Source organism: Triturus cristatus, chromosome 10, assembly GCF_964204655.1.
Source record: "Triturus cristatus chromosome 10, aTriCri1.1, whole genome shotgun sequence".
Lineage (NCBI taxonomy): Eukaryota > Metazoa > Chordata > Amphibia > Caudata > Salamandridae > Triturus > Triturus cristatus.
Window position 1 is genome coordinate 858,607,862 of NC_140593.1, and position 23,314 is coordinate 858,631,175.

The 23,314-nt window shown below is 44.6% G+C and overlaps 1 protein-coding gene across 4 annotated transcripts in view; it reads right to left on the reverse strand.

Moving 5' to 3' along the window:
* Window positions 1-23,314, reverse strand: part of NOS3 (nitric oxide synthase 3) — an 819,509-nt gene that overhangs the window by 262,507 nt on the left and 533,688 nt on the right. For 2 of the 4 annotated variants that reach the window (XM_085628482.1, XM_085628484.1), the window contains exon 15: window positions 10,104-10,148. The exons of the other annotated variants lie outside the window; for them this stretch is intronic. In XM_085628482.1, the coding sequence (XP_085484608.1) occupies window positions 10,104-10,148 (45 nt within the window). The remainder of the gene's footprint in view (window positions 1-10,103; window positions 10,149-23,314) is intronic. 4 annotated transcript variants of the gene reach the window in all.

Here is a 23,314-nt window from a genome sequence, read left to right on the forward strand (position 1 = left end):
AAATAGCAAAAAACTTTCGTGAAATGTGGAAGCGGATGAATATTCTACCTTTGGCACTCTACTCAATTTGTGCCATTCCAAGCCATAAAAATGAACCAAGACCTAATGAGATATTAATGGGTGACCAATGATCCTGCCTTATACACCTCCACTGTCACCACTATGCTTGATTTTCAATTTAATGATGGCTTGACTCTGCGATTCTGCAAACAATGAGCACGATGTCTCAATATCGTCCACTCTCAGGTGCAAGCAGTACCGGCCACCTGTCTCATTGCTTGCCATTACCTGCTGCCTGGTGACTGAGTCCATATTCAAATCCATCAGTACTGGGAGTGGGAGGGGCACAAGATTGACTGGCCACCAGGGTGTGTTTCATAAGGAGGAATTGTTACCAAAAAGCCACACTTCAGTTTTTTACGAGTTAAGGTTTAAATAGTTCTGCATCCAGTTGGCATTGCTACCCATACAAGTATTGAAAGATATGGACACTTTTTCTGGATCTGAAGAAACAGATACCACTAGTTGGGTATCATCAGCATACGAGAATACAGAGAAACCACAGGATTAAATACGTTCGATTAGTGGAGTTATGTAGGCTTTAAACAGGGTTGGACTTAGTGACGATACCTGAGGGACCTTGCAAGGAAGCGTAAAGGGGGTGGGGGTAAAATCCACCAAAGCCACCATATGTTCTCTATTAGAAGGGAAAGCCATGATCAATTTGAGAGCTGTACCTTTAATACCTATCCTTTCAAGGCGGATGACCAAAGTGGAATGGTCAGCCGTGTTCATTGTGGACAACAGATCCAACAGGATCAAGGCTGCATTGTCACCTTTGTCAACAATGGCTCTGATCTCTTCAGTGGGCGCCAATAAGGCAGATTCTGTACAGTGTTTGGGTCTCATCACATGCTGTGCAGGGTCAAGAGAGTTGGTGATTTCAAAGAAGGAAGTAATCTCCTGATTCATAGCCTTGTCTAAGATCTTGTCAGGAAGAGGAAGGTGTGAAAACGGCCTATAATTCTTCACCTTTAAGGGGTCAAGTGAGTTTTTTTTTTTACAAGTGGCAAAATGGATGAATTCTTCCAGGCCTCTGGGAAGTGGCCAGACTCAAGAATTCTGTTTAAATACAAGGTAAGATGGGCAGTGATGGTTTCTGAAATCGGATGAAGTACCTGCGTGGGTGCTCCTGATTTAGTGGTTGCAATGAGAGTGGCCACCTTCTCTTCCATGAGTGGAGTAAATGTGCTCAGAACCTGGGGGCAGTCAGTTCATTTATCAATGATTTGTTCCTCTTCCATTACTGTCCTTAAAGGTGAATTAGTATTATCTGGTATTGTGTTAAAATAAGGAATATTTTGTTTACCTTAGTAAAAAGAAGTCCGCTATTTTATCACAGTGCTTTTGGTTGGGGGTGACCGTGTTTTTATTACCAAAGATGGCTAGTGACTTAACTGTATCAAATAGCTCCTTGGTGGAGTTCTCAGCTGCTCTCATTTTGTCTATAAACAAATTTAGTTTTAGTTGCCTGTATCTGTGTTTTATACTCGTTTATAATGTTTTTATATTTTATTTTTTCCTCAGGACGTAATTCTTCCTCCTCAGTTGTTCTTGGTGTCTACATTTCCTTTTAAATTCTCTGAGCTCTTGAGAATACCACAGCACCGTGGGTGAGGACCGATGGTTTGGCCTTATTTTGAAAGGCGCTGATTGTGGGAGACTGCTGCACCAACCCAAGCATCATACATGGCGGCAGCTTGCTCCATATCCTCAGTAATTGAAGGCTTGGATTCAAGCAACAAAATGTTTAATTTAAGGTTGTCAATTTTCTTCCGGGAGCAACATATTAATGCTGCTGGTGCCTCTGAGGAAACAGAATTCAAGGTAGGACTGATTAAAATAATGGCCCTATGATCAGTCCAAACCAGGGGAAGAATTGCTCCGGACTCTGGATCAAGATTATCGGTGAATATACCATCTAGTGGGTGGTTGGCTTCATGAGTTGGAAGTTTAACCTGTTGTGGAAGGTCAAAGCTCTGTAAATTATCAATTAAATGCTCCATATTTTTATTGTACATGTGTTCAAGACAAAAGTTAAAAATCCCCTAAAATGGTAAAATTAGGGTGGTCTACACAGGATTTTATGAATTCTAGTAATGACTAGATAAAATTCTCCCTCAGGCCTGGAGGACGATAAATTAAAATGCCATTGAAGGAGTAGGTGTTGTGAATTTTTAGGTTGAACAATAGTGCTTCGCAATTCAAATGTGAAAGGGGGTTAGAAGTGGCTTAAATGTAATTACGATGGATGAGTGCTAACCACCGCCTTTCTTAAGCTGCCTATCCACAATAATTAACTCATAGCCTTCAGGTACGCCTGCTTTAAAATCTGGGTCAGACGCTGCATCTGCCCATGTATCTACAGGATCAGCAAATTCCTGTTAGTGTTTTACAAATGAACGTGTGCTATGAAGCAAGCAAATGACCTAGTGGCCGGTGATATTGAGCAAGATTTGAGAGTGTGTCCGGGACCGACCAGTCTCTTTATCATGCCGTAGACACGAAGACGTTTGAAAGGAAAAACTACATTTTTTTGCAGATATAATTGGAGGTAGGTATGTTAAGTTCAAAGGGAGTGCATAAGGCATACAGTGTTTGCCAATTTCTAAAAGTTCGGCTTTTGTGTATGTTTTCGGAGGTTAAAGGACAAGGGGTCCTGTCGCTTGGTGTTGTCTGTCCGTGGATGGGCGCAGAAGGGCTTGCCTTTGGCGTGCCTGGCCTCTTAACCCTTTTCTGTGCCACGCCCTTTCCCCCTCCTGTGCCGGGCGTTTTATTAGTGGGTGGGGTTCATGACGAGATAGTCTCGTCATGGGCACAGCGCGACCGTGCTCCATGACGAGACTATCTCGTCATGGGCACTGAAGAGGTTAAGAGGGCTGTGGTTGAGGGGTTGTGTCAGGTGATGGTCCAAACGGCACAGACGTGATAGAGCGCTTAGCGTAACAAGCATTTGCAATGCAATAGGTCTTGCATTTTCTAAACTTTGACCTATTGGCATGGTAAATGACAATGCCTTTTATGTATGTGCACTTTGTACTTCTAGTCGTTCCTTGCAGGTTTTCAAAACACATAAATAAAAGGTATTGTCATTTACAATGCCAATAGCTCAAAATCTCACAAATGTGGGACCTATTGCATTGCAAATGCTTGTTATTTCAAGGCCCGGAAAAAAAATGGCAATAAAATCAGCTAAATATAACACATTTGTCTAATAGAGACAATTTGACGAGAGCAGATTATTTTACAAGTGCTATTTTTCTGAATTATTTTAAAGCAAACTGGGGGAGAACTGTCCATGTTAAAAAAATAATAAGAGTTTAAAAAAAATTGTGTGCAACCAACCACCAGTTCTTGCCCCTTACAAGATAGGAAAACGTTTAACATCCAGACGCTGTTTATTTCTGAGATGGTCCATTAATAAAGACCGTTACACAAAGTGCGTAAATCACTTGAGGCGGGGAAAAATGGGGGAGGGAGACCAAGAAATAGAGAATAAGGGTTGTTATTTGCAGGAAGATATACAGCACTACATTACAAATGGATTGGAGTAACCATAACAACAAAATGTGCACTGAACGTGCTTGTGAGAGTGAATGGCGCAGTGACACAAGTGGTAAAAACAGCGTGGAATGGCGAGAAACAGTAAAAAACTGACAGTTATTTGGCGTCAAAAAGTACAGTTTGGATAAATGTAAATACAATTTATTTTAGTTAATCTCGAATGACCCTGTAGAGGCCACAGATGACGCTGTTAAATCGACGGCATTTCGACCAGTTTAAATTGTGGTCATAATCAGGACGATGGTTACTAATTTCTTATATAGTGATGTGTGAGAAGAAGGGAAAGGTAAATAAGGATAAGAATGAGAAGGCCCCAGATACATATATAGAGAGGAATGGCACCAGGTGAGTCAAATAGAATTTACCTGGTAGCATGTGATGAACAACACTACCGATGGTAGGCTGAGAAAGCCCTGCACTGGGCTTCATAGGTGACCTCTGTGCTAAGGGGGGGCCACTAGACAGGTTCAGGTGAATGTTTGGCTTGTCAATATTGTTCTCTAGGCTGAGTGTGGTAGGTGCCGTAAGGGCATTCATCACTGAGGTTTTCAGGGAGTGAGTGGATGGTAATTCGGTTATCATTGCTGGGGACCCCATTGGTAGAACTTGCTGCGAGTTTTTCGTTCGCCCGCGTACTGGTATTGGTAGTTCTGTCTCGGTCGACCGCGTCCACCTCTGCGGGTCGCTCCTAAAAAACCAGTCGGTAGGAGTGGTGGTGGATGACCTTGATTCTGTTGGCGTTCAGTACTAGAGCCCTCGCCTGGGTCTGAGTCTTCAATGGAAGTGTTGGATGGGTCTGAGAAGGTAATGATCTGATTGTTTCTGTATCTACCCCAGTTTCTACTTCTATGAGGTTGGTAGGGAGTGTTGTAAAATGTGTCTAGTAAAGAGGAGTAAGTCTGATCCTTTTTGTAATTTTTTATATCTTTCTGTGTTTTATTTACTTTCTTGTTTTGTTCAAAAGTATTGAAGGTTGCGATAGTCGCGTTGACCTTATCATGGAGACCTTTAGCGTCAGTGATGGTTGTATCAGCTAGAATGAGTTTTTCAATCTCTGCTATTTCTTCAAGCTCTTTCATACTGTGTTCTATCACTGTGTCGATGCCAAGAACCATCCAGTGCCTAGAGCAAGTAGTGGCTAGATGACTAAAGCCGTTGCGGAATTTTGGATCCTGTGTAAAAATAGCTGGAACGTTACGTATTTGTAGTCCTAATGGGATGGTGTCTGGTTTGAGATATTCGGTAAGCATGTGGGCATGCAGGTCAGAGCAAATCTGTTTTTCTTAAGATTCTCAAGTTTCTTGAGTAAAACTCTGGAGGTGTTTGGGGCTGGGGAGTGGAAGAGTGTGAAAGTAGAGAGGGGCCGCTGAGAATGCGTTGGATGTAGTCATCCGTATAGATGAGGGTCTCCCTAGAGGACATAATGTACCAACTAATTGCACATCATGTAACACAATTAATGTGTGTAGTATAAACAGAAATATACTCTCGCAACCCAGCGGTTGCTCAATAACAAGGCACAGAATACAGGAGTAAACCTGTTCACCCAGTTGAGACTGGGTAAGTTATGTATCAAAAACAACAATGTCTCAACCAGTAATCATTAATAAAGACCGTTACACAAAATGCGTGAATCACTTGAGGAGGGGGAAAAAATAGGGGAGGGAGACCAAGAAATAGAGAATAAGGGTTGTTATTTGCAGGTAGTTATACAACACTACATTACAATTGGATTGGAGTAACCATAACAACAAAATGTGCACTGAACGTGCTTGTCAGAGTGAACGGCGCAGTGACACAAGTGGTAAAAACAGCGTGGAATGGCGAGAAACAGTAAAAAACAGACAGTTATTAGGGGTCAAAAAGTACAGTTTGGATAAATGTAAATACAATTTGTTTTAGTTAATTTCAAATGACCCCGTAGAGGCCACAGGTGATGCTGTGAAGTCTACGGCGTTTCGACCAGTTTAAATTCTGGTCATCAGCAGGACGATGGTTACTAATTTCTTATATAGTGCTGTGTGAGAAGAAGGGAAAGGTAAATAAGGATAAGAATGAGAAGGCCCCAGATACATATATAGAGAGGAATGGCACCAGGTGAGTCAAATAGAATGTACCTGGTGGCACAAGGTAGATTCAATCAAGGTTGGATTTTGTGGCGAGGGAAAACAGTTTGAGGGGTCGCTGGGGGAAGGAAGAGGACACAGGTTCATGGATGGTAGGTCGCAAAGACTAAATGGGAAAACAGCGTGGAATGGCGAGAAACAGTAAAAAACAGACAGTTATTCGGGGTCAAAAAGGACAGTTTGGATAAATGTAAATACAATTTGTTTTAGTTAATCTCGAATGACCCCGTAGAGGCCACAGATGACACTGTGAAGTCGACCTCGTCCATGGTCACTTCCCCTTTCCTTATTTCTAATCCGTGCTTTGCATGTCCCCCCTTTTTTTCATCCTTCAGGATCGGTTTCTTCTGCAGAACCAATTTGGATCTGGCAAGTTGTTCCCTGTACGCTTTACAGGTACCGTTTGTCCTGCCCCTTTTCCCACTTCGCCTTTTTTCCCACTTAGTCTTTGCGACCTACCATCCATGACCATGTGTCCTCTTCCTTCCCCAAGCGACCCCTCAAGCTGTTTTCCCTCATCACAAAATTCAACCTTGATTGAATCAACCTTGTGCCACCAGGTAAATTCTATTTGACTCACCTGGTGCTATTCCTCTCTATATATGTGTCTGGGGCCTTCTCATTCTTATCCTTATTTACCTTTCCCTTCCTCTCACACAGTAATGTATAAGAAATTAGTAACCATCGTCCTGATGATGACCACAATTTAAACTGGTCGAAACGCCGTCGACTTCACAGCGTCATCTGTGGCCTCTACGTGGTCATTCGAGATTAAAACAAATTGTATTTACATTTATTCAAACTGTACTTTTTGACCCCGAATAACTGTCTGTTTTTTACTGTTTCTCGCCATTCCACGCTGTTTTTACCACTTGTGTCACTGCGCCGTTCACTCTCACAAGCACGTTCAGTGCACATTTTGTTGTTATGGTTACTCCAATCCAATTGCAATGTAGTGCTGTATATCTACCTGCAAATAACAACCCTTATTCTCTATTTCTTGGTCTCCCTCCCCCATTTTTTCCCCCTCCTCAAGTGATTCACGCACTTTGTGTAACGGTCTTTATTAATGATTACTGGTTGGGACATTGTTGTTTTTGATACATAACCTACCCGGTCTCAACTGGGTGAACGGGTTTACTCCTGTATTCTGTTCCTTATTTCTGAGATGGTGGCAAGCCTTCAAGGAAGCGATATGTGCGTGTCTAGTTTACTGAAAATAATCAGAGAATCATTTCTGACATTAAGGGGTACCATGACACAGGGAAGAGCAGGGACGGTTACAGTCACCCGGTGCTGCGACCAGCAGTCAATTGAAAATATGGGCAGAGAGTGGGCAGAGCTTCAAGTCCCTACCTGAATACAGCATTCCTCGCAGCGCATGCGCTGCCCAGGCTCGACCAAAAAACAAATGGGCAAAATAAAAAGTTACTGGGGTCCAGGCTTCCCTGTGGTGCTGGAATACAATACTGTCAACTGAGAAGAAAATAAAACGAAAGAAAGAAAAACTAGAAAACATAAATGAAGTAAAATGGCAACAATGCCTTTAGTACGGCGAAGTTAAAAACTGGCCCCCAAGGATCTACAAGGAAAAGAACGGTGGGTTTCCTTCACAGAGTTGAGTTAAAGTTTTTGACACAGTATGGGAACATGACCAGGTTTCTGCAATCCTCACGCAAGTACTAAGCAAAACAAATGATCTACTCAATTATATCGTCCAACGGACCACATCTGGCACAAATCATATAAATAACAATTTTATTTACTACTTCCTGCTTTATATATCTTCAATCAGGGAAATTATAAGCGCGCTACTCACCCGTGAGGGTCTCCAGGTGCTGGAGGGTGGGGGGGAGGGGTTCACAGCCCTTGCCCTTACCCTCTCTACATATCCTCCAACAATGTTTGTTTTTAAGAACCTTTTAATTGCATTATATTTTTGCATGCATGTTTCTATGACATGCAGAAAAGCCATAAATCAAAGACACCCAATTCAAAGGATTCAGAGAGCAACTCATTTTAGTTTTGCATATTGAAAGATTTGTCAGGAACATCAACAGTACATGCACCTTTTATCCAGCAGTAATATGCACTTCCTTCACACCAAGATTTCACAAGGTCAGCAACAGCTCAACCCTCAGATAACAAAGTGAACAGGGACAGCACAGTCAGCAGCAGTGCAAACGTTGATACAGACATCCAGTGAAGGTACAGCACAGCCATCAGCAGGTGGAACATTCTCTAAAGCACACACACACACAAAGAGCAGGCACATCATACACCTATGCACAGTGTGTGTGCAAGATTGTTTAGCAGGATACAAGGTACATCAGGCTAGATATGTCTCAAGCAACAGCTATGTGTTCCTCTCAGAGAAGAGGTACAACATAGACAGAAACCCTGCAAGCTTCTCTCACACACAGATGAAGCACAGTGTGGGAAACAGCAGCCAGGCGTTTCTCACACACTGGTCAAACACAGCTTGACAGGCAGCATCCGAAGCGTCTTTCATGCACAGGCCAAGCACAGCTTAACGGGCAGCATCTGAAGCTTCTTTCACACACAGGCAAAGCACAGCTCGACAGGCAGCATCTGAAGCTTCTTTTACACACAGGCCAAGCACAGACGGTGGGGCAGCATCTGAAGTTTCTTTCACAGACAGGCCACGCACAGCTTAACGGGCAGCATCTGAAGTTTCTTTCACACACAGGCCAAACACAGCTTGAAAGTCAGCATCAGAAGCGTCTTTCACACACAGGCCAAGCACAGCATGACAAGCAGCATCTAAAGCTTCTTTCACACACAGGCCAAGCAAAGCTTGACAGGCAGCATCTGTAGCTTCTGCCACACATAGGCCAAGCACAGCTTGTTAGGCAGCATCTGAAGCTTCTTTCACACACAGGACAAGCACAGCTGGACAGGCAGCATCTGAAGCTTCTTTCACACACAGAACGACAAGCACAGCTTGACAGGCAGGTTCTGAAGCTTCTTTCACACACAGGCCAAGCACAGCTTGACAGGCAGAATCTGAAGCTTCTTTCACACACAGGCCATGCACAGCTTGACATGCACCATCGGAGGTTTCTTTCGAACACAGGTCAAGCACAGCTTGTTAGGCAGCGTCTGAAGCTTCTTTCACACACAGGACAAGCACAGCTGGACAGGCAGCATCTGAAGCTTCTTTCACACACAGGACAAGCACAGCTTGACAGGCAGAATCTGAAGCTTCTTTCACACACAGGCCATGCACAGCTTGACAGACAGCATCAGAGGTTTCTTTTGAACACAGGTCAAGCACAGCTTGACAGGCAGCATCTGAGGCTTCTTTCTCACACAGACCAAGCACTTGACAGGCAGCATCTGAAGCTTCTTTCAGACACAGGCCAAACACAGATTGACAGGCAGCATCTGAAGCATCTCTCACACACTGGCAAGCACAGCTTGACAGGCAGCATCTGAAGCTTCTTTCTTACACAGGCCAAGCCCTTGACAGGCAGCATCTGAAGCTTCTTTCAGATACAGGTCAAACACAGGTTGTCAGGCAGCATCTGAAGCATCTCTCACACACTGGCAAGCACAGCTTGACAGGCAGCCTCTGAAGCTTATTTCTCCCACAGGTCAAGCACGGCTTGACAGGCAGTATCTGAAGCTTATTTCACACACGGGCCAAACACAGCTTGACAGGCAGCATCTGAAGCTTCTTTCACACACAGGCCAAGCACAACTTGGACAGCAGCAGCAAACATTTCTCTCACACACTGGGCAGCATCTGAAACTACTTTCAAACACAGGCCAAGTACTTGACAGGCAGCATCCAAAGCTTATTTCACACACAGGCCAAGCACAGCTTAACAGGTAGCATCTGAAGCTTCTTTCACACACAGGCCAAGCACTTGATAGGCAGCGTCTGAAGCTTCTTTCAGACACAGGGCAAACACAGCTTGACAGGCAGCATCCGAAGCGTCTTTCATGCACAGACCAAGCACAGCTTGTCGGGCAGCATCTGAAGCTTCTTTCACACAGAAACCAAGCACAGCTCGACTGGCAGCATCTGAAGCTTCTTTCAAACACAGGCCAAGCGCTTGACTGGCAGTATCTGAAGCTTCTTTCACACACAGACCAAGCACAGCTTGACAGGCTGCATCTGAAGCTTCTTTCACACACAGGCCAAGCACAACTTGACAGGCAGCATCTGAAGCTTCTTTCACACACAGGCCAAGCACAGCTGGGGCAGCAGCAGCACAAGCATCTCTCACCAACAGATCAGACACAGCCTGGAGAATAGCAGTGCCAGCATCCCTGACAGACAGAGAACAGCCAAAAATGTACATCAGAAGTGCAAGCATCTCTCACACAGAATCTTCTCCTGGTGCTGTCCACGTTGGGTGACCCTGGGAACTGTGTGTGAGAACGTAAGAGAATTCAGGAGGTGAGAGTCTTGTGAGAAATTATGGGAACAAAACTAGAAATAAAGGAGCACAGACAGACATGTGGAACAAAGAATTATGATAAATGCTAATTTAAAATTAAGCAACTCTTCAAAAAATGCTAATGGTCAATACATTGAGTAAAACAGTGGATTATGCATATGGGTTTCTGTATGTGTGCTGCTCTGTATGAATTGGTGCCTTGCATGTGCCTGCGTGTATTATCCTTTATAAAAATATCTTACCATCGGGCGTAAATTTTCTGTAATAAACTCAAATAGGCAACAAACAATATTTAGCAGAAAATGTTAGTGTCAGACAATATTTGTGTTAATATATTCTGGTACCATACTCTGTGTGCATACGTTTCTGTATATCTCTGTCTATGTTCATAGGTGCCTAGAGGCTGTGTGAATGTATATCCATAATGCTGCTCTGTCTATATGTGAGTCTGCATTTTTTCTCAGTGATTACACTATACAAAAGCAAAACCTATTGATCATATCAATGATTATTATGTACAGAACATTTTTTGTAGGAAGGTGGAATCTGACTAATGGTTGCCCCCAACTTTTTGCCTGGTATTTGAGTGGTTTTTGACTAGTCTGGCTGGGATCCTTTTATCCAGGACCCCAGCCTATCTGCTTGCTCCTTGAAACTGATGTGAGTTCCCTAGGTACAAACCAATTGGATACTGAGGATGCCCTAACAGTCCCTTGTAGATGGTACCCAAGGTACCCAGGGCATGGGTCCCTCAGTAGGCCTACCAGGGCTGCAGCACTTATTGTGCCACCCTGGGACAGCCACACAAACTGACACCACCAGACCACTACTGTAGTCTGGGTAAGGTGGTGCTAGCACCACTTACAGGGATATAGGTACCCTATATCCCACCTCATTACAACACATATACTCTCATAGGTCACCCCTATAGCAGGCCTTGCTAATCCTACAAGGCAGGGTGCTGAGGTATGTGTGAGGGGGGACCTCTCTGCAACCTTCATAAAATCATTGCTGGGTTATTTGTAGTGTAGCCATACCATATACTCTTAACCGCATTATAAGTCTATCGCGATAGCGTGATAACTTGAGAATGGCTACACAGAACCATATCGTGTTTGGTGTCAAACATGTAGGAATCCTACCCCCAGTCCAGCCATGGTTATGAGGGCACGATTCCCCCCTGCTAGAGGGGCGATATGGGAAAAGCGGCAGAATTTAGACACCAATTTAAAAGTGCACACGTAGTACAAAATGGCTACTACCCGCCACCCACACGACTCTGGATGGCTGTTGCTGGGGAAAATCCCAGCCTCGCCAGCTGGACAATAGGGCTCCTGTGGCAGGGAGGTGCTAGCATCTCCCCAGACAGGATATCTGGATTGGAACTGGGTGGGTGCACCATATGTTGCCTTTCAGAGTTGCACGTAGGCAGCTACAGCGCCTACATTCTGCATACACTGCCTGGAACCGGTTCAGGGGCACCCTGCCCATCACCCAGGCGGGAAACACACAAAGGGGAGAGGGTGTAGCCACCCTTTACCGCCTCACCTCTCATTGGTGGACACTACTCTGGACACTCCACTAATCTTGGGGATAAAGATGAATAACGTGGCCCCAGAGCCTCAGATTAATCTTGGACTTCACAGACTTGACCTTCGACGAGCTGCTGCCCAGCTGACTGAAGAAATCTCCCTTGGGGTAAAGGAGTTACCCCCCTGCTTGGCAGGCACCCGAAACCCTGCAAGTGACCCAGTTGGAACTTCGCTGCTCCTACAGACTTTGCAGACTCCCAGCAACCTTGAGGTGGGTTTCCTAAGCATCCCAGAGGCGAGTGAGTGTGCACAGCAAGTCTGAGCACCGTGGACCGCGTGGGTGCCGAGATTCCCAATACCCAAGGACACCGGCCACCTCTTGCATAGCACACGACCCTGACCAGTGGGGAAGTTGTGCTTTGGCTCATTTTTGAGCCAACCACCAAGCAGCATTTGTGCCAAAGATCAGCGCCCTAGCCCCCTCCGGTGGCCCGTGGGCTCCCTTTTATGCACTCCATTTTGCTGCCTTCTGCAGTCCCTTGTCTCTCAACTTGTGGGCCCTAGCAGAGAACAATCTCGACTTCCAAGAGTTCTCCTGGTTGCTCCAAGCCTGCTCTACAGTCTCTCCAAAGAAGACCTCTCACAGACCTCGTGGGTCTGCACCAGTAGCTGATTTGTTTATCTTGCATTGGTTGTGGTTGCCAAGGCTTAGTGGATCCAATCTGGACACTAACACCACAGCAACCCTCATCCACCATAGGACAGTCGCTGTCCAGAAGTTGGCCTTCCTTGAAGCCTCCTGAAGCCCGTGGCTGCAGATCCAAGCTACACCTCTTTCCACTTGAAGCACCCGACATTGAAGGGCTCTTTCCTTTGAGCTCCCTGGTCACTGTGCCATGACCCAGACTCTGTCCCCTCTGCTTTCAGGTTCTCCTCTACAAGATCTACAACTTCAATCTTCACGGCATCATCGACGCTTTTGGCTAGCAGCAGTTTTGTGCATTTTCCAATTGAAAATCAGCCCGCGACCCGACATCGAAAACAACCTATGCACCCGGCTTCCCTGGGGCAGGTAACAGTGGTACCTCGGTACTCCCGTGGTAGTGGGCTCCTCAAAAGCTTAACTCTAAGTTTTTAACTTTGAACTCCTGCTAGAAGTGTCTTTAATCTGTTTAAATCAAACCGCAACATTCTCCATAGGCTTTAATGGAGATCCCGATAGCAGCTATTTCCACTGCACGCGCCTCCCGTGGGTCCCCTTCCTCATAACCTGGGGTGAATTCTTAAGGGGCCAGCGATCCTAAATGCCCTAGGCATTGTCTGTAGAATTGTCGTGGTTCTTATACCACTTCTTTAATATATGGTTTGGTCCCCCCCTGGGGCCCTATGATTCCAGTGCTATTTATTGTATCTATCAATGCTTGTTTGAATTGTAACTTTGCCTCAGCCTCATAAAGAGACTTGTGGGATTCTGTCTAGAATAAATACATATATTTTATATATATACCTGTGTGGACTACTCTTTCATTTGGTCATTCAAGAGGTTATCTATGGTAAAACGATAAGCTTAACACTCCTTCAAGACTTAGCCTGAAGGCTGCTCTCCCCAGCTTCCACTATGATAGCTTTCTTTAAACGTTTTCTTAAACCTATCATCAATAAGAGTCTAATTGGACTGGTGCAAGGTGTCCCCTATAACTAGGAGACAGCATATGCCAGGCCAACTTCTCACAATACTGCTCTGATCAGCCTTTTTATAAGCACTCTTAATTTTGGCAAATAGAGGAACTGATGACAATGGAATTATTGTGATTTGCACAAGATCACACCACATGGCGCACAAGCAGGGGCGGCTTCTCCGCTAAGGTGGAGGAGTGTCGCCCCACTGCTTTGCAGCAGTGAAAGAAAGGAAAAATAAAATGATAATAACTCGGGGTTATTATCATTTTATTTTTACCTGCTGCCGGCAGCTTTGGAAGCAGGGCTGCTCCGATGACAGAGGAGTAGGGAAGGAATGGTTTGCCCACTCCAAAGTGAGCATGACTGCCATCAAAACCGTCATGTGCACTTTGCATGTTCTCCATGCAGCCTGCATTACAGCGTGCGTGGAGAACATGCCAGGCCCCCAGCCCCTGTCTGAGCACCAAACCACAGCGCTCAGACCAATAACAAGGCTGCATTGCAGCCTTGTGTTTGGCTAAGGGGAACCAACCACAACGCTGCATTGCAGCGTTGTGATTGGCTCAGGGGGGCCTCAGCCTGGGTGCTTCCTGTTCGGAAGACCGGCCAGGATAGAAGACAGCGGGACGACGGCAGAGATGCGCGGCGAGGGGGTAAGTTGTTTTTTTCCTTTTTTACTCCCATGTACACCCCACTCCCACTGCCCCACCACCCCTGATTGGTGCCAGCCACTGCTGCGCACAAGTGTCCAATCGGAGCAGTGTGAAAACTGCCAGAAAAGTCAGACAACGAATAACCCATACTACCTACACAAGGGGTAAACCTTCAAAGGGAGAGTACTGGAACTACACAGCCACAAGTAAGCACCGTGATCACAGTGAAATGCTGCTACACAGCACAGAAGCCGTGAAGTACATTCAAACCAGGAAGAGGAAGACAGACAGGCCCATAGCCCAAGCAACAGGGTACTAATATTACCAGCTAAGAGCAAGAGTCAGAGAGGTCAAGCAAGGACAAAGCCAACCCACCGGGCAAGGAGCTGGCCCCTTGAAGCCGGGAACTGATCACAGCAAAGACAGGGATGTGAAGGTACCGAACTCGGAAGGTCGCAACAGCCATGCCAAGAGTTGAAGACATGCAGCAGCAGGACCAAGTGTTTTGGCACGGGTAAAACCCACTGTGCTATCCTGTCAGATCCAAGAAAAGTGCGCACAGCACACAAAAGCTTCTGAAGCATTTGAAGAGGGAATGCTGTTGTACGGAGTCATACACACAACAGACGCACCATAAAGCCCTTAAAATATGACAGTCAGTCACCTCCAAACAGATGTGGAAGACCTACCTCAGGAGACTGAACAATTAATGTGGCGAGTTTCAGCTAACGAGTGAACCCTGCCAGAAACTTCAAAGCAGTGTCACTAATAATGTGCAATCTGCGTCTACCTACACACCCCCAACTCAGAGCACATCAGGGAGTCAGCGTGCCACAAGGGATACTGGGAAATTTGGCAGTGGGAAGCACTGATGTTGCTTCCTGCACTGCTGTCATTGAGAAATGCCAGCAACTCAGTCTGGCAGTCTACAACTGGGCTGGGCTATATTAAATGCATTGGGGGGGTCAACTGCAGGTTTAGGGCTGCTTTATTGCAGGTGTTCACATTCCTCCGTATTAGCATCTCTAAAGGTAACACGCATTTCTAAGCCAGGTTGTGCCAGACATTTTCTATTCTCAGCTCCTTACCTCACAGGCAATATGTAAACAGATGCTGGCCAGTCTTTATATTTCCTGTTCACACTTTATACGCCTGCATCAAACCAGGCCAGCCCTGAGAATGCTACTGGGTCAGTCGATACCTCTCTGTTTGTCCCTGGCTGCTGTAATGCCATTATATGACTCCAAGGACACTATTAAGATGGCTGGTGGAAGGACAGTGTTGTTGTCTCCTCAATGCTCCATAATCTCAGGGCAATGTGGGGAGTGTGCAGTGCTGAAGAGACACTGCGCTGATGAGGTAGACTTGGCTTGGTGTGTGAGAGTGCTGCTGTCTCCTATACCTGCATACTATGCTGTTTATGGACACAGTGGGAAGGAAGCGGGGCTCAAGAGATATACTGCGATGATGGGGAAGTTTGGGGTCGAAGTGCTACTGCCTCCTCGATGCTGATGGTGGTAGGGAATAGCAAGGACACCATTTTGAAAGATAACAATATCGTGACCAGAGGATCCAGGGACAAAATATCGAACAGGTAAGCGCACAGAGAGAGGTAAGAATTTTTAACTCCAAATCTGTGTACCTTGAAGACATATATATCACCAAGGTACGAATATGTGGATTTAGGTATAGAAAATGTACACAAACTTAGCTTTCATATTTTGTCCCTCAATATTCTGGTCACAATATTGTGAGCCACAGATAGACTTCCTGAGGATATATTGAGTAAGCAAAACACTTTTTCTGTTTTACATGATGTGGCACAATGCACAAAGTGAGGTCCTATTTGTTATGTGTAATGAAGCAACACACAGGCTCTGATTACAAGTTGCATGGTACTAGTGGGTTGCAAATTCTGCCCAGGTAATTATCATTACTGTACGTTGGTGTAATGCAAAATAATGCGCCCCCACGCAAAATATGATAAGGTGCCCCTGTGTCTTCCATATCTCACAGATATACATTAGCCATGGGCTCAATGGAGGTCCACTGAAGGGTTGGAGGTCTACCTGCGCCAATGGTGCTGCCTGGACCTGCATTGCATTACGCACCTGTCCACAAGACATTCTGAGGGGTTTGATGCACACACAAATGTGCGCAGATGGCTTTTGTGTGGGATGGGGCGGAGGGGTGTCTAGGGAGTGTAGGGGAGGGAAGAGAAGAATAGTTGTGGTAGGGGAGTGTAGTGTCTTGTGATAAAAGAATGCTAGAACTATTTTGGTTCCCACTGTATACCATAGGTCTGTGTCGTAAGTGCTGGAGGGATGAATAAAAGGCAGGCTTAGAATGTTGAGTTCTGACTTACAAGCAGCGGTAAAAAGACGTGTAAAATGACTCTCTGTGTGCAATGTTATTGGTGAGTGCCTAGGTTGGCAGGACACTATAACTGGCGACAAGATAGGGGATCTGAAGCCCGTACAGTGAGAGAGCTCTTCCAGAGAGTTTGCCATGGTCCAGCAAACTGCTTGTGTGTGCCACGTGTGCTGCAGTCGAAGTGTACAATCAACGCTGGCACAGGTGGAGTCTCAGCACAACGCCAGCTTGTACAAAATGCTTAAAGATAATGAAAGTGACATTGAAAGTATAGGTAACAATGGCCAGGAACTGAATGAAAATGCTGCAGATAAAAGGTACTGCGCAATTACGCAAATTAATGACATATGCTAAACGGAGTAATAGCGCTGAAGGCGGATGCAACCAGGTTATGAAAGCAGCACACAACAATAGTTCAGTACAAATTAAATTGAATTGCATGTGTTATGAAGCAGAGATTAATCAGGTGGTCGTAAAGAACATTTAAGCACAAAGCCGCCAAAAATCATAACATTATCTGCTTGCATGGACTAGTAGAATGCCAGACTTATATACTTACCAAAACCATTAATGAATCATCGTACCATAACATGTGGTGGAGTGACCCCAAAAGGACGGTCGGGTGCTATGTGTGCAGCTGCTACAATGAAGAAGATGCGGCCCACCACCAAAGCTGCAGCACAGGGGCCCAGAGCAACTCCCCAGAGACCCATCAAGTAGAGAGCTGCAATGGAGAGCTAGGGCGAGATTAAGCTTCTCAGGTTGTTAAGGCTGACCCCGTAGCCGGAACATCACAAGGCACTAGTGAAGCTCTGACTGATCAAGTTCTACAGGAAGTGCCTGAAAGACCACTACTGTCCACAAAAGTATAGACAGCTGCTGCATTCTTGAAACCGCCAACTGCATTTGATGCTGCCAAAAAACACAACATTGGGAATAGCTGGTTGACATGGATAGAGACTTTTGAAGATTTCATAGATCCGATGGATGAAAAGATCATTAAAAGATCATGAAAGTTTCTGAGGAAAATGGCTGATGAAGGAGTGAAAGAAGCTATGAAAAATATACCACAAGAAGTTGAAGTGACATACGAACAAATCAAAACAGCCTTGAATATCAAGTTTAATCCAGTGACAAATGTGATTTACAAAAGATACATATTCAGTCAAGAGCACCAGAGACCAGGTGAGACCATTGATGAGCAGCCAGACTCATCCTCAGCCTTCCCTGATGAACCCATCTCACACGCCACCTCAGGAAACTCCACTGGCTTCCCGTACAGAAGAGATGCCAATTCAAGCTGCTGACCTACGCACACAAGGATCTACACAACCAAGGACTCATTTACACTAAATACCGCTCGAACTTCCACCAACCATCAAAAAGACTTCGCTTCGCCTCCCTTTCTCTTGCCCATACTCCCCGCATCTACTGAAGCAGAAGTGGAGGACGCTCCTTTCCCCACATTGCAGCAAAGACCTGGAACAGCCTCCCCACGCACCTCCGGACCATCTCCTCACTTCTGGAATTCCAAATGGCCCTCAAGACCTGTCTGGGGAAGTGCCTGGATACCCTATTGGGTGATTAGCCACGCTTTATAAATCCTGATTGATTGGGTTTGTGGAGAGACTGGATGTTCTGGTGAAGCACTGTAAATTCAATTAATTTACTGATGAGGAAGCTACCCGCCTCAAAGTAATCGATGGATGTCTGCCAGATTCCTTTCAACAAAGAATGCTGAAGGAAACTCTGAGTTTAGAACAAGTCCTTAATGCTGCACGCACTGAGGCGCATGCTGATCGTCAAGTGACTGACATGGAGGCCGGAGGCACCCAATGTGCATCAGTTATGAGCATGAAAAGTAAGCCATGGCTCAAGACTGAGGGACACAAGGCGATATCTCCACAGAAAAAGAGAATACGTTACAGATGTGGATTGTCATTTACACACGAAGGTAAATTTCCCGCTACTGAACAAACATGCCTCGGCTGTGGTAAATAGACTCATTTTGTGACGACTTGCAGGTTGAAGAGAAAAGTAAGTGTGCCACAGAGTGAAGACAAATAGGCTGACTGAAAGCTACCTCAGCTATGTACATCACTCTCCCAGAAGGCCAAGCGTCACACCAACTGAGACAAATCCACATCAAACGAAGTCAATCAACATCAAAATTATCGACAAACAGTTCTTCACTTTCAGTTTCTAGGGAAAGTGACAATGATAAATGTTTACCTCAGAAAGGCATGCACATGTGGGGCTGGTCAAAAGTGAGAAAAAACTCAAAGTGAAGAAAAATGGACATGAAGAAGCAGCAAACCCATTTAAACATTATCCAAAGATAACTCTTAAAAATAAATGGGTGTTCAATGCCATTCATAATTGGCAGTGGTGTGTCGATAAATATCATGCCTGAGGAGAAGTATCAAGAACTGTCTTTGTTACCACACCTTACTAAGTCGAAAACAAAAGTACACACATGGACTGCTTCAACACCCTTAAAGAGTCAAGCATCCTTTGTAGCCATGATGAAATACATAAAAAATGTGGTACAAGCACCTATCATGTACTTCAAGGAACTGCTTCAAGTGCCTGTTTGCTGAGTTTTAATACTGCGGCTGATATGGGACTGATATCAGTGAACTACAGTATGAATGCTCATCATGAAATTGTAAGTCAATTTCCTTCATTATTTCATGGGCTAGGAAAACTCAAAACAATGAAAGTAAAGTTACACATAAGTGACGATTTTTTCCTGTTGCTCAAAGACACAGACAAATTGTGGTTTACTTGCAAAACGCTGGTGAAGAAGAACTTGATTCATTACTTAAACATAACATCATTGAACGCTCCACATGTCTGACACCATTGGTCTCCCCATTGCAGTAGAGCCCAAAAGAGACAGTGAAAGAGCTGTAAGCATATGCATTGACATGCATCAGGCCAACAAGGCAATTGAGAGATAGAAACATCCCGGTCTGCACATTGCTGATATGGCAACTCATATTAATGGTGCAAAGTTCTTCTCTCAACTTGCCCTAAATAAAGGATATCGCCGATTGGAGCTTGAAGAAAAATCCAGGTACATTACAACCTTTTCGACGCATATTGGTCTGTTTTGCTATACGCAGTTTTGGTGCATCCTCTGCTGCAGAACATTTTCTGACGTCATTTGATGTATCATACAGCCTGTACTAAATGAATGTAACCATAGTGATGACATAGACGTTTTCAGATCCACACAGAAATAACATGACAAAGCTCTCATGCAAGTATGTTGTTTGATGACCAATGCAAGCTTAACTCTGAATGCACACAAATGTGAATTCCAAAAGAAAAGCTTGAAATTCTTTGGCCATGTCTTTTCTGATTGGGGTATGAAACCTGATCCAGCAAAAGGGCAAGCATTGCCTGCTGCAAATCCCCATAAAACATTTCTAAGTACAATCCTTTCTTGGAATGGACAGTTACTGTTTGAGATACATACGAGACTTTGCTACAGCCAATGCACCATTACGAGAACTAACAAAAAAGAATGTATCTTTACATTGGTCCCATGAGTGTGAGAAGAGCTGCCAACACATCAAGCAAGTCACTAAGAGTGCCACTGAAAAGGCCTACTATTGATCCCCAACTACATACAGAAGTTGACAGTGAAATTGTTTGGGGTATTGGGGCCCAGCAATTGCCCTTAATTTTCTTTTAGTTGGATCTGGTTCCTGTTGCTCCAGACAATGGGAAACCCCTTACCCATTGATTTATACATATACGAAAACGTTTTCTGAGCTTCAGGTGAAAATACTGAATGTAAGGAGTTAATTCCAATATATAGGTGATTTCTCTTGATATAATGGACTTCTAGGCCTTGGTTTGTATTTTTCACAAATCTTTTAATGGATGTATATGGTCATAAAACAGCCATTTTCTTTAAAAAACATAGGTCAGCCAACACGTGTTTCGCCCTTGGCCTGAAGCCGGGGCTTTTTCAAGGCATTTCAAAATTGAGAGTGTCCTTATTATTAATCAGTTGCCATTCTGTGTTCATTAAGTTTTGGTACCCAAAGGCTCTTAGTGTGCTTTTTAAACCGTCTATCTATTCGCAGCTTAGTCCATGTCAATTTAAAAGAACGCATCGGTGTCGTTCATTCGTAATATCAGTCGGCTGAACTTGTAGTTGACGCTAGCCCTGTCAGGTTGGGCGCAATCCTTGCACAGCCTGGAAACACATTGTAGCATAAACCAGTAAGTGCCTCTCACAAACAGAACGCGATTACTCACAATCTGAGAAAGAAAGTTTAGCAGTGGTCTTGGCTTGTGAATATTCTTTCTTGTACGGAAAATCTTTCACTGTATTGACTGATCATCAAGCTCTGTTGATATTTGGCAAACAAAAAGCCAAAATGACTCCTCGAATTGAATGGTGGGGTTTGAGGTTACAAGAATACAACTATATGACTATTCATCGTTCAGGGTGCTTTTTAAACTGTCTATCTATTCGCAGCTTAGTCCATGTCAATTTAAAAGAACGCATCGGTGTCGTTCATTCGTAATATCAGTCTGCTGATCTGGTAGTTGACGCTAGGCCTGTCGGGTTGGTCGCAATCCTTGCACAGCCTGGAAACACATTGTAGCAGAAACCAGTAAGTGCCTCTCACAAACAGAACGTGATTACTCACAATCTGAGAAAGAAAGTTTGGCAGTGGTCTAGGCTTGTGAATATTTTTTCTTGTACGGAAAGCCTTTCATTGTATTGACTGATCATCAAGTTGTGTGGATATTTGGCAATCAAAAAGCCAAAATGACTCCTCGAATTGAATGGTGGGGTTTGAGATTACAAGAATACAACTATATGACTATTCATCGTCCAGGGAAAGATCAGAATCCAGCTGAATCTCTTTCAAAAGTGTCATTACAATGCCCTGGTACCCCATCTAAGACAGAAGAGGCCTACACCAAATGTACTGTGAAATCAAGCACACCTGCTGCCATGTCTTTAGAACAAATTGTCACTGCCATTAGTCAAGATAGTGACATGTCAAGCTGAAAAGACATTATTGCTCATCAATCGTGAAACCAGCACTCCAGTCCTTTCACTAATGACAATGAGTATTTGAAGTTCAAAAATGTAAGAGATTAACTTTCAATGACTCAAGAAGGCCTCATTCTGTGAGGTACACAAATTGTTATTCCTGAGAGTCTATGACAACAAGTATTCAATGTCGCCACGAAAAGAGCTATCCGTGACCGAGTCCGGTTTCCGTATCTCGATGAAAGGGCCAAAAATAATGTTAAAGACTTGTCATATCTGCAACTGACTTTCACCTCAAGTCATTTAGCACCCTTTGAACATGTCAGACTTGACACATCATGCTTGGGAGAGAACTACTATTGATTTATTTGGTCCTTTTGAGAATATACATCATCTTATCATCATTGTTGATGAATACTCCTGTTTTCTATTGGTGGAAGACCTTTCATCCACTACAAGTGAAAAGGTCATTCAAAAACAAGATGGAATCTTTGTGACACGGGGTGTACCTGTAGTACTTAAGTCTGACAAGGGCCAATGTTTCAATATTTGAGAATTTAAATATAAGGCATCAAAAAAGTACTGCTCTTTGGCACCAGGCCACTGGCTGTTCAACAAGCTGCATTGCAGAAGCTTGACCTCAAAGCTGTTTTAAACACTACTCTTTGGGCTTACTGCTCAACCCCTAACTCAAAGACAAGGGAAAGCCCTGCTACTCTCATGTTTGGAAGAGTCATTGCAATCAAGCTAGCCCAACGGACCAACCTCAGATCTAAGAGTGAGGAAAACATTCGCACTACAGACTTTGGTAGCAAACAGAACATGAAAATATATGCTGACCGACTACATCATGCAAAGGACATTACGTTTACAAGAGGAGATCGAGTGCTTGTTAGACAATACAGAAGAAGGACATTTGATATGCCTTTTGAGGTTGAACCCTTTACTATCATCAGCACCAAAGGACACATGGTGACTGCCCCATGTCCTGGGAAGTCCATTACGAGAGATTCCTCTAATTTATGACATGTGGCCCATCACTCACCAAACATCGATGTCAATGTAGAAACTGGGTCTAAGCAGACGGTTCATGACTCTGTTACTACTGATAATTCCACCTCACCTGCATATATCACTGACACTTATTGGTGAGTGTCTACTGGCAGGAGGCCACAGGGAGCATGCGCCTTGCCAGAGAAAATGGTTGAGCTGTGCTGGGTCTGAGGCCTTGCTGCTCTTGCAGTTGAGGACACCGTGTTCTACATCCAGGTTGTGGGACTCAGATTTAGCAAGGGCTTGTGTTGCCCTTGCATCACGCAAGGTGACGCACCAAGGGCAACACAAGCCCTCAAGTGATATTTACTATGCGAAGCAGAGCCACCAGCATGGCATAGTAAATCTGGAGTAACGCTAGGCAGTACAAGTCGCTGCCTTGCGTTACTCTGCATTGGATGGCGTTCTATGGGTAGAGCGTGGGTGTTCCCATGCATCCAGCCACAGTTTTTGGTGCATTCCCAGATTTACGAAAACTAGTATACCTAGGAAAGTGGAACGCCTTCTCGAGGGAGGCATAACGAGGAGAAATATGTTTATTTCTCCTCTTTTTTTCCTCTTTCTATGTCCGCTACATCTGCATCTGCAGCACATGTAGAAAGAGGAAAAAGCCTCAGAGGATTATGTTTGTGGAAGAAGTTGTCCCTTCCTATTCAAAAACAATCCCGGCTGTAACGCAGGCACCCTTGCACCACAGTACAATGGTGCAAGGGCTCCTGCGCTAGACCTTGGCAACCACAAGTGCACCAACACAGAGGGAGAGCCCTCTCCATTTGATGCAGCGCAGCAAGTGGTCTTTCTGCGTTGCATTGTGCCA